This window comes from Capricornis sumatraensis, chromosome X (genome assembly GCF_032405125.1).
Source record: "Capricornis sumatraensis isolate serow.1 chromosome X, serow.2, whole genome shotgun sequence".
Lineage (NCBI taxonomy): Eukaryota > Metazoa > Chordata > Mammalia > Artiodactyla > Bovidae > Capricornis > Capricornis sumatraensis.
The window spans coordinates 131,759,744-131,772,113 of record NC_091092.1 but is presented as its reverse complement, the minus strand read 5'-3'; the positions used below and the strand labels follow the sequence as shown (position 1 = coordinate 131,772,113).

Genomic DNA, 12,370 nt, shown 5'->3' with positions numbered 1-12,370 from the left:
GTCCACAGGGTCACAAAGAGTCGGATACTACTGATGCGACTTAGCAAGCATGCACAAGGGACTAGAAAGAACGTGGGTGACAGTTCTGGTTTAAAGAACGTGAAAACTGACTTCCAGTCTGGAGGACATGAAAACTGGGTCAAAGAAACTGGGGTAAAGTGGAAATGCAAACTAGAGGAAAGAATCACGGTTGCAAGATCTGTCCAGTGTTTGCGTTTCCCTGAATCACCTGTTCTCAGCATACCTAGTCTTGATGTTTGGAAATGGGAGAAACTTGAGAAAAGCAATTTTTTAGACGAGGCACTTAGGCCCGCCATCTGACTTCATGCGACAAAACTTTGCCAGAACTCAGGTCCCAGGACCCAAGAGGGCTTCTCTAGACTCAAGGTGAGGGCCACCCACGCGACCTCGAATTCCCGCAACAAAGTCCTGCTCCAAGGCGGGAGCTTGAGCCGCTAAGCAGGGCTTGAGGGGCGGGACCAGAGCGGAATACAGGGGCGTTACCAAGGTGGAGGGGGTGGGCCCAGGCGGAACTCAAGGTGGGGTCCTAAAGAAAAGGGAGTGGCTTTGGAGCGAGGGACAAGGCCAGGCCAACCGGCAGGGACAGGATCGGCCTGGAGGGGCGCGGCTATCCCATATGGGGCGTGACCTAGAGGGGTACGCGCTTGGTCAGGGCTGTGGGCGAGATGGAGGCGTGGCTACGATGGCCAAGCGCTCCTGCTGCGAGTCGGGGACTAGAGCGAGCCGCACGGTTCGTTCTCTGGGGAAAGGCTCAGGTAAGGATGGGTAGCCACGTAGATTGGGGACTATACCGGAGGCAGGCCGGGTCTCAGAGCCCGGACAGCTGTTGGTCCTGCGAATAGTTGCCCGGGGACTGCGGAGGCCCGTAGGGCATCGCCCCCGCCCGTTCTCCTTGCCCTGGGACCTCTTCTACTGTGGGAGTCACCAACCAGATGGCTGCACCTCTTTTAGGATTATTTGCAGTCGACGGGTAAACAGCTGTCTCAGGGAACTTGTCGGGGCATAAGGGTAGTTACTTGGGAGGGAGTTTTGCTAGGGGTGGTTGGATGTGAATAACTCAAAAAGTCCAACCTGCTGTGAAATAGCTTGAAATTGGAATAAGGACTACAAATCTGAGATTGCAGTTCCGAAAACCGAGGCGCAGCAAACTAGGAATGACTTGGGTCTTCCCTGCATTTCTCCACCCCGCCCCTCACCAATATGTCCGGGTCTGAGAACGGAGTCATAGCCACCCCCAGGGCAGGGTATCTGCCTTACAGCTGTGTCACGTGGACAAATCTGAGCGTTCTCCGTTCCACAATTTCCTTTTGCCTTTTTGTTTCGTGCCCCGCCCCAGAACTGGAGGAGAACCTCCGCAGTACAAACATTGTTGATGTCTGTTTTGAGTCGTTGTGGCATTCAGTGTTAAAATTCAGTGTTAAATGCTACTGCCCTGAGGCTGGTGCCAACTTGTTAATATAAGTGCCCTCCCCTCTGGTGTATTTTCACTGGGAAACTGAGATATTTGAGAAGTTAATGTGTACACCTTAATGTGGACAGAACTTGTTCTCACCCAGCCACTGAAAACCACATTGCTTTCTGCTTCCCCTTCTTCCCCCTTTACTACTCATCTGGCCATCTTCACTCTGCTATTAAAAACCTTGCTGGAATATGCAAGGGAGTAGCTAGATTTCTCTGAGGGAAGCTGTCCCAGACCCTACCCCTCTCCTCCCTTGCACATCCTACAGAAGGATCACTGTTTTTGCACATTTGGAGGAATGGAAAACCTTTTAGCTATCTGGAGCTTTCTTCCTTTACTCAGACAATTTTTACATAGTAGCAGGACTAAAATTCACCAAAAGGTCAAGAGCAGCAGGATACCATTCTCTCTGTACACTCCTGCCTTGTTGTCCTAGGAGCAAGGCAAAAGGCTGTGACTGCTCACAGTCAGAACTCAATAAAGACTGAGTGACTTATGAGAAAATATGAGTATTTTGGAAATCTGATGGAAGGAGGGAAATGCATTTCATCTCATTGGCCACACTGGGGAAGTTAATTGCAGCACGCAAAACAGCTATTAGAAATGTATTCTGAAACCTTTGGCAATCCCAGATTGGGATCCTGCTATCAGAGAAGTGGGTGAGAAGAAACTCAGCTTTTTCAGTGAAGACATGGCAACATAACTCCTAATTTCCATGTCAGGGAACTGCAAAAGTCTTGCTTCCTTTGGAAATGAGGAGGTGAGAAACGGAAAAGTGAATCTGATGAGAATCAGGAATTTTTTTCAATGTAATTGTAACCTTTAGTCACAGTACCTTTTTCTTGCTGTTTTGCATGTATTATAAATTGCTTAATCAGGCAGAGTTCAAATTACTGTCGTTTAATACATGATTTATGAATAATTTTTTAAAGGCTTTCAGAATCTTTTTTTCCCCTCACACATTTCCAAATCTGCAAAACAGATAAGGGATGTATCAGTAAGATCCAGGGACATATGTAAATAATTAGCAATAACAAAGGCTCTTCTGGGGCCCCTTCATCCCATGGTCCCATCTTTAAGGACACACATAAGTAAGGACAGATTTTCTGTGACACCCAGTAATGTCTGCTAGTAGTTTACTGTTACATATTATGGTTGATAATTAAACATTTGTGGTTTCACTAGCTTGGGCTTTATAAGACCCATGGGTAAATTTAAATAACCACCTCACCTCTCAATAAATTCTACCTTTTAATGTAACAGAGGGGATTGGCCTTTGGCTTTAGCATAAATAATCTCATGTATTGTTACAGGTATTGTAACTGAGCATTAGCTAAGTTTTCTTTGTATTCGGATTTCCCTGGAACCCTCCTTGCCCCTGACCTTTCATGCTCCCTTCCTTCCTTGATTGCATTTGACTTCCTTTTCTCTAGGCCTCCCTAATCACTCCATTTTGTTAGTCTCCCTCTAGACACCTGTTACCCCTGGGGGAGGGGATTTTGTTTCTCTTTCTAGCCTCACGTCTCCTGAGCAGCAGCGCTGCATTGCCAACTCTTCCCAGACCTTTGCTCTCGCCTGCCCCCGCCCCAGCACCTCAAAATCCAGTAGGGTTAGCAGTAAGAGCACCATCTTTCCCTCGCCCGCTGTGCCAGGTTCTGTTTCTCTGTTCAGGGATTCATCCTCATTCTACCATGAGTTAGACTATTCTACCATATTCTCTCAGTTGAATTACTGGAATTTCATTTCAAACTCCACATACCCAAATCTGATCTATGGATTTCCCACCCAAAACCTTTTCCACACACAGCCTTCCCATCTCAGTTCATGGCAACTCCATCCTTGCAGTTGTTTAGGCCAAGAATCTGCCAGTCTTCCTTGACTGCTTTCCTTCACATCTTACAGGCTGTGTCCCCAAGATACGGCCAATGCCCAACCACTTCCCACCACGTCCACTGCAGCATCCTTAGTTGCAGCCCCTGGATTATCCTGAATGGAGTCCCCGCTTCTTTCTTCCATTCTGGTCATTTTCCATTTTCCTGAATGACATTTTTAAAATGTATATCAGATTAAATTCCTCCTCTACTCCAAAAACTCTACTGTGTTCCCACAGTGGGGCACCTTTACAATGGCCTAGAAATCTGCTTAGCATTCATTACCTCTGGACCTCATCTCCTACTGCCTTACTTCTGCTTTGCGGCACTCCCGTCATATTGGCCTCCTCACTGTCCCCTGAATGTGCCAGACAAGCTCCCACCTCAGGGTTTTTGCACAGGCATTTTCCTCTGCCTGGAATAACCCTCCTCCTGAAAGCCATATAACTAATTCTTTCACCTCCTTCTCAATAAGGTCTCTCCTGAGCAATTTCACCTTCTCAATAAGGTCTTTGGTCAAATTTCACCTTCTCAATAAGGTCTCTCCTGAGCAATTTAAACCCAACACCCCCTCCCCTGTGGCACTACAAATTCACCTTAGCCTGCTCTACTTTTCACTGAACATATTTTAGTTTAATTGTCCACAACGTTGCTACTTATCATATTTGATTGATGTCCTCGTGAATGACAGAATAAGAGTGATGGATTGAATGGCTTTCCTGGCTCCCCTCTTTGCCCAGTCCCATCCATCCTGTGCCGAGCTGACAGAGTCATCCGAAACCATCAGTGTTTCATCCTGTACACAGGGAATAACATCTGAAAGTCACCTTGTCTCTTGGAAATTAATATTCCCTTAATTAATCTCAAATCTCTATCCAGCTCTACCTTCCACTGTGTTCCCTGAGTATCTGCTTAGCCAACACCTTGAAAAATATTCATGGAAGACTTGGGAGGATGGGAAGTTCTGATACACTTGGCTCTGTTACCAAAAAAAGGATTTGGGTTTTGTTTTTGTCTAAAAACACAAAAGGTAATCTTCAGAGTCAGTGTTCTCCTTCAGTGAGATCAGCAGCATTCTTAGGGGACAGAGGTGCAGCTCTCCAGACTACTACATGCACCCCCCCCCCCGAGTGGGCCCTGGGGAGACTACTGTGAGTGAGGGTGATGTTAGATAGTCTGGAGCTCTTGTTTCCCCCCAGCCTTAGACAGCCAGTCTCGAAGTGGACAGGAGACACTTCCTCTGGGCCATGTGTCATTAGCCTCAATGCTGTTCAGAGACAGCACGACTGTAGCATGCAGGGCAGTCCCCCAATGGCTATGGCCCCAGCAGTCAGCCCCAGCCTATGATGTCAGCTCACCCTGGCCTCGTGCTTTCCTGATTACTCTCTGTGGAGCTAGACCAAGGATCAGTTACCCAGACTTCTCCAGGTGCCATGCCAACAGGCCTCAGATTCCCCACCCAGCTCCATAGGCAGGGCCAAGTGTGTGCCCATTTTTCTGTACAATTCCCTCAGTCATCAGGCATGTCTGTGGCCTTGTCTTATCACGACCTTCCCTTTGAAGGACAAACCAGTATCTTACACTTGGCACTGTCTTCCTGGGCATTACCATCCAGATTGTAAGCAAGAAAGGAGTCCTTTTTCACATGTTTGCCCACCTCTTTTGACACTGAGATTGATTACTGAACAAACCCAAAGCTCTTCCCATTTCAACTCAACCCTAGTCGTCCTCTCTGGCCTCGGCTCTTGCAGTCCGTCCATCGCCTAAATGTCCTTATCATTCCTCCCCAGCCATCTCTCTGCCTTTGCCCCACCTGTTAAAACTGTCCGCTCTGACCCATGGTTCCAGATGATACCTGTTCCTGAAAGTTAAAGCCTCTACCCTCTATGTTCTCATTGAGTTAAGTCAGGGCTGTCATCAGATCTGACTCTGATTAAGAAGTATTTAATTATGCTAAGTGAAATAAGCCAGACTCAAGGAAAAAAATATTCTATGAGTCCACTGTGGAGTAGGCAAATACATAGAGACAAAAAGAATAGAGGTTCCTAGGGGCTATGACGTGGGAAGGAATGGGGAGCTATTGTTTAATGGGTACAGAGCTTGTTTTTGAGGATGATGAAAAAGTTTTGGTGGTGATGGTTACACAACATTGTGAATGTATTTAATGCCACTGAACTGTATACTTTAAAAAGGTGAAAACAATAAATATGCATATTTTACTACAATGAAAAAGTGACTTAAAAAGAGAAGTTATTTGTTTAAATAGTTTTTCTTTGTAGATGGCAAGCTTGTGAGAATAAGGAGAAAACATAACTTTATTATCTTAACCCAGCACAGTGCTTTGCATGAGATAATCACTCATTATTGCTTCAATACAGGAATGGAAGTCAATGGAAAGAAGCACAGAATTAAGGCAAGATTTCCCCATATCTCTTAGCAATTTTGAAATTTTACAAATTGATTTTATCAGAGAGAATCCTATTTAGTTGGAATTACTTCATGATACTGTCTTAAAAAGAAAATAATGACATTAAAAATCATCTAAAGCTGCTTTCTAGTTTCTTAATTTTTGTACTTATATCAGGGGTAGCATTTTAGCAAATTCAATTTGAGTAATAATAATTTTCATTTATGTAATACTTAACAGGATTTTCTGGGCTTTTCTCAGACCTTACACTATTTGGAGTCACAGAAACTCTACTTCTTGTGCAGCGTTACTGAATGACTGTTTTTCCTGCTCCTCTGGTTCTGGATTCTTTCTTGCATAAATTGAAGGACGTACATTAAATCTTAATCTTTTTTGTTTTGTTTTCTTTTCGGCTCTGCCGTGCGGCATGCAAGATCTTAGTTACCTGATCAGGGATTGAACCCATGCCCCCTGCATTGGGAGCCTTAACCACTGGACTGCCAGGGAACTCCCTTCAGTCTTAATCTTAAACATTTCCGTTCATATACTCCTTTGACCCTGCTGACCCGTGATTATAGATTATGCTGTTTCACGCTGCTGCTGCTACTGCTGCTAAGTCACTTCAGTTGTGTCCAACTCTGTGTGACCCCATAGACAAGAGCTCACCACGCTCCGCCATCCCTGGGATTCTCCAGGCAAGAACACTGGAGTGGGTTGCCATTTCCTTCTCCAATGCAGGAAAGTGAAAAGTGAAAGTGAAGTCGCTCAGTCGTATCCGACTCTTAGCGACCCCATGGACTGCAGCCTACCAGGCTCCTCCATCCATGGGATTTTCCAGGCAAGAGTACTGGAGTGGGGTGCCATTGCCTTCTCCAGCTGTTTCATGCTAGACATAGTCTTATAAATTAGAGGCATAAAGTTCTGAACCTGAGTGCTAATCCAAGATTAGAGTGGAGATATCAAGAGAGAAATGAAGTGTTTACTTTAAGGGATAGGTAGGCACTGAGAAGGTATCTGGTTACTGTGCTTTTGTGCTGTTTTTAAGTTTGAAAAATTGATAGTTTTCATATTCTGCCAATAAACTATTGCCAAGGGCTATTTCATACAGATAATTTTCATGGAGAACAAACTATGAATTTGGAGGATATTTTCCCTGGCTTCCCTGATAGCTCAGTTGGTAAAGAATCCGCCTGCAATGCAGGAAACCTGGGTTCGATCCCTGGGTTGGGAAGATCCCCTGGAGAAGGGAAAGGCTACCCACTCCAGTATTCTGGCCTGGAGAGTTCCATGGACAGTCTATGGGGTCACAAGAGTTGGACACAACTGAGTGACTTTCACTTTCACTTTCATGTGGAAAATAAAATCATGGATAAGTTTCTAAGATTTCTTGGATTTGTTTCAAATAATTCAGAGAGGGGAAGTAGTGGGTTGGGCACAAATAAAACTTGCTTAGCCACCAAGAGATAATTGTTGAAATGCAGTAGCAAGTACATAGGTAGTTTTATTACAGTATTTTCACTATTTCTATCAGTTTGAAGTTTTCCAAAATAAAAAAATTTTAAAAATCAGAAATAGATTCTGAATTGATGTGGCAAATCGTCCACTCTTTAACCTTGCTCAGTTAATTTGGTTAATGATATTTCAAATATTAAGATTTTTTGAAAACAAGGTACTCATTTGACTCAAGGCACCATCAAGATAATATCTTGAAATTTCATTATCAGTCTCTACTTGAAATCGTGTCAGACTTTGCATATCTTAAATAAGGTATATTTTTACATACCCACACCCTTAAAATGTATATATGCAAACATACACATAAAACTATGAACAAAAGTGATTTTAACTTGGTTTGAGAATATCAAATACCCTTTGGCAACGCAGACACACTTTAGGTGTCACTGGCCTAAAGACCCTAGGTAGGGAGTTAGGCTTGCAGGAGAGAAGCCTCCCTGGGAGTCATGAGCTCCCTATCGGTCCCCTTTAATGTGGTGACCATGCACCTCCACTCCCTTAGTTCAGTGTGTTCACTGGCAAAGTGATGTGTACAACAGAGGGCATGGCCCCGGGCTGAAAGGCTGGCTTGTCACCATGCTGTGCTTCATGTTACAATACGGGTGTGGGCACATGGTTTGTGGGGAGCTAGTTATAGAGATCTGTCTGGAGCCCTCACTTGTGCTTTGCAGGGCAGTGACAGGAAGTTCTCTGTTCTCTGTGTCCTGCACTCACTGGACACACCTTAGGTGTGATTTTCTCTCCTTTCCCTTGGGTGCAGCCTTGTCTCCTCCAGCTCGGAGCTAGCAGTAACAAGGGCAGCAGTACAGGCAGAAGGGCTAGTTCATGGCTAATTAATTGCAGTGAAGTATATGAACAGAGGGAGGATGAAATGAGAATGTGTCCCTCCTTGCTCAGCATCGCTTGTGGTCATGTGCTTTTTCTGTATCTAACACTCTTCTTGGGGAAACATGGTATGAATGAATAAAGTGCAGGTCAGTAAGTGACGTGTCTTCTTGTCCCCTCAGTTTCCCTTTTGGTGCCTTTGCACCCCAGTCAAGGCCAAATTGCTGAGACGCCTCCTTTGGCAGGAGAAAGCAGACTCAGGAGGTACCAATACCTGCTGAGAACTGGTTTGGTATGTGTTTTCCTTCCCATATGATGTGCATTATTTTATTGAGGCAAAATTCACACAGCATAAGATTAGCTATTTTATCTTTAATATTTTGGCCACAGTGCGTGGCCTGTGGGATCCCAGTTCCTGACCAGGGATTGAATCCAGGTCCCCTGCAGTGGAGTGAGGAGTCTTAATCAGTGGATCACCAGGGAATTCCCCAAATTAGCCATTTTAAAATGTACAATTCAGAGGCATTTAGTACAGTCCCAATGTTATGTAACAACTACCTCTATCTAGTTCTAAAACAATTATATCACCCAAAAGAAAACCCCATGCCGATTCATCAGTTATTCCCCATTTCCCCCTCTGCTCAACCTGTTTTCTGTCTCTGTAGATTTCCCTATTCTGAGTATTTCATACGAATGAAATCATACCATATGTGACCTTTTGTGTCTGGCCTCTTTCACTTAGCACACTGTTTTCGAGGTTCAGCACATTATAGCATGTACAAGAACTTCATTCTTTTTTATGATCTACTTCATCTTTACTACCTCCCAGCACCCAACAGAGTGTTTAAGAGCAAAAAAATGTTGAAACGAAAATGTTTACTGGCAGAATTCCCAAGCTGTGAGGTTAGGTTAGATTCACATATTCAGGAAGGTTTCTCTTTTAGATCAGGCAGAACTTTGGGAGTCCTTCGGGTCTTACATGTAGGGATATGAGACCTACTTCTTTAAAGGACACACTAGCATTTAAAAGTGTTTAAAAACTACCCCTACCCATGAGTATTTTGGGGGGATATATCTTGTTTTTTTTTTTTTTTTAAGCAGTCCAGATGCAGATTGATTTCTTTTTTTTAAATTCAGGCTGCCTGGGGGAAACTTTAATCTTTGGTTTCTCCTAAATATCAGTACCATGCTGGACTATTAATCTGGATTTCAAGGAGTAAAATTTTGTTTTTAATTTAAGAAGCTGTATTGTTAACACTCTTTCATTTTGTGGATTAAGAGAGTCCTTTCTCTGAACCGCTAATATTTAGTAACCATAAGGTAAAGGCAAGGTGCCTGAGTCAGTCATCTGGACCTGCCAATGAGGTGAACAATGTGTTTGAAGAATAAGAGTGGATAAATGACTGACTCTCACTTGGCCTCCCCTCCTATGTACTAATAATCTGAACGATGTTTTCCACGTGATCGGGACCTCTGTTGTTTATGGCTTTGCCTCTTCTGTCCTGCCTCTAGGTTATTAGGTTTCTGCAAGCTACTGGAGAGCTGATCAAGATTTTAAGCTAAAGATGGTGGTGATGAGTTACCTGAGGGTCATTCTTCAAGCCTCTCCATGCAAGACACTGTGGAGAAGGTTCCAGATTCCGAGGTCCACGCCTGCAAGGCCTTGCAGCCTCTACACCTGCACTTACAAATCCCGGAACCGAGTCTGTGAGTACACGGCTGCCTGGACAGAGCGGAAGCCTGGTTGTCTCCTAAGAGTCACGTGTGTTGAGTGTGTGCAGCTCTGATGTCAGTGGCATTCCAGACTGGGATTAGATGCCTTGAGGAGAATACCCCATTATTTCTCTGTTTGTTAAAATATGGGAAGTTTCTCCCCTAACTTTATTGAGCTACAGCTGACCTAAGTCTGAGGTACACATCATGATGATGTAGTCTGGAACGTTCCATCTCTCATTAGAAATTGCAGAAGAGTTACTTGTAGCTGACCACCTGGCCCATGTGTGCTTCGCTGTGACCCTGCAGATCAGGGGAGGTGGCAGATGGTCTTCCCTGACTCCACGGCACTGCTGCCATGGGGGTGGCTCATTCCGTGCTGTTGGGGCTGGACTGTGCGCTGCAGATGTTGCATGGCATCCCTAACTGTCTCAAGACCTCCCTAAAGGTCTCCTGGAGGCAAAGGGACACTGGCACAAAACCCCTGGGATGATAGGAGCGGATAATGTGTGTGATGGTGGAGACATGAGTTTAATGCACTGGTTAAGTGTATCTGCCAAATAGTTATTTTCTATATTTTCCACCATTCACAGTGAATTCACACAGTTTTCCAATGTTGGTTTGCTTCCAGATTGTAGGTTTCTCAACTTTTCTTCCTTGGGTTTACTCTCTCTGACCTTATTTGCACATTAAAAAAGGAATTTATGAGAATGCCAGTCTAGCTAAATCCATTGCCTTGAAACTGCTTCATATATATATTTTTATTCTAAGTTTATTTTGTTTCTTCCATCACTAACTGTGTTCTCATTAAACTGAACTGGCCTGAGTCATAATAAATTTCTGGTTGCTGGGTGTGGCTTCCTACCAGCAAGCCCACATCCTCCCCAGAATGGCTTCTTCTCAACACTGGTACTTTGCAGTCTAAGGCTAAAAATGGAAAAAAATTAGTCATATTTATCTAGTTACTAACAGAAAAGTTTGTTTTTGTTTTTTAACAGAAACTTGAAAGTTAAGGGTCTAATATTCAATATGCTCATGACTTAGAATACTTTGCTCCTAAGGAATTCCCTGGTAGTCAAGCAGTTAGGACTCCACACTTTCACTGACAAGGGCCCTGGTTTGATCCCTAGTTGGGGAAGCAAGATACCACAAGCTGAGTGGTGGGGCCAAAAAAAAAAAAAACAACCCATAAAACAGTTTGCTCCTTTTGGTAACGACAAAAACAAAAAGTGGTAATGATGTAGGGATGAGGAGCTACCCTTGATTAATTTCCCATATCACATGTTCTTATTTTTAGCTTACTAAGACAGACTGATGACTGTCATAATTTGGTTTTGCTTTAGACGTTTATACTGTCCCTTCTTGTTTCACCCAGAATAATATTTGGTCTTTGCTGCCCTGAGCCACTGAGCATGTCCTGGTCCCTTATCTGCTTAGCTGTAAGGACAATACTCATTATTCCTAGAAACACAGTACCTCAGCATAAGGCCCAGTGACCAAGAATGATCCAAAATCGTTGAGGGTTAGAAAAGATAATGTTCAAAGTCCTTAGCAAGCGTGTCCCACACAGTGAGAACTCAGTGCTGGCAGCTACCTCCAGTACCACAGTTGTCACGTCATCACCACCATCATCATGTCATATGCTCAGCAGCCCCCTCAGATGTCTGACCATTTTTAGGATCTGGGGAGCACAGCGAGGACTGACTGAGGAGGAGGGTGATGGCAGATCGAGAAGCAGCATTTCACTGGGGCCTGTGCCCCGTGCTCTACCTTCATTCCCCATCAGCCCCAGGGAATCACTGGTGTCAGCTCAAACTGCTATTTGCTGTGCTCTCAAGCTACAGACAGTAAATGTTCACAGTCCTAACCCTGCGGACTGGTCATATGATAAAATAAAGATAAAAGCCTGCACCAATTACCCAAAATGAAAAGAAAATCAATTACATTTCATGTATCACCTACTGAAATTGAGCCTAAATGCCTAGTCATGAGGAGCTGTTGTCACCATGAAGGCTATTAGTGCTTTTCTACATGAGGAGATATAAGAACTGGGCTCATAAAATCGGCTCCTGAAAATATCTATCTGACGACCTGTACTGCCATGTTTTCCCTGAGCACAGAGGGCCACACTTCTGCTCTCAATCCTAATCTCCTTTCAGGCGGTGTTGAAAATCAGCAGCTGTAGCAATACATAATTTAATTCTCGCAGAGATGGATGGCAAGTGCCCATGGCAAATGCCAATCTGTAGCTGACAATAGCCACAAGTGCCTAGCACTTACCGTATCAGCCATTTTCATCATCAGAGAAAGTTCTAGTTTACAGTACTTATCTATTAATAACTGAACAGTGTTAGAAAACGGTTCTATTAGTGCTCCAATTAATTTTAAAGACACCAATAAAGCCTGGAGAACAACAGTACTCAAAAGTTTGTTTTGCAATGTCTTCACAAAAATTTCTGTATTCCCCAGATAACAGAGGCTGGGATATCCAGAATGTGTTGTCTTCCATTAACTTTCAAATAATCTTGAGAAACAACTAACCTATTAAGAGCCCTTCGG

At 44.0% G+C, this 12,370-nt stretch overlaps 1 protein-coding gene across 1 annotated transcript in view; it reads left to right on the top strand.

The window, feature by feature from the left end:
* The first annotated feature begins 754 nt into the window (after positions 1–754).
* Positions 755–12,370, top strand: part of CA5B (carbonic anhydrase 5B) — a 28,814-nt gene continuing 17,198 nt past the window's right edge. Inside the window, exons 1-2 of the mRNA XM_068962402.1 lie at positions 755–776; positions 9,611–9,805. Coding sequence (XP_068818503.1) covers positions 9,664–9,805 — 142 coding nt within the window. The 5' untranslated portion in view covers positions 755–776; positions 9,611–9,663. The remainder of the gene's footprint in view (positions 777–9,610; positions 9,806–12,370) is intronic.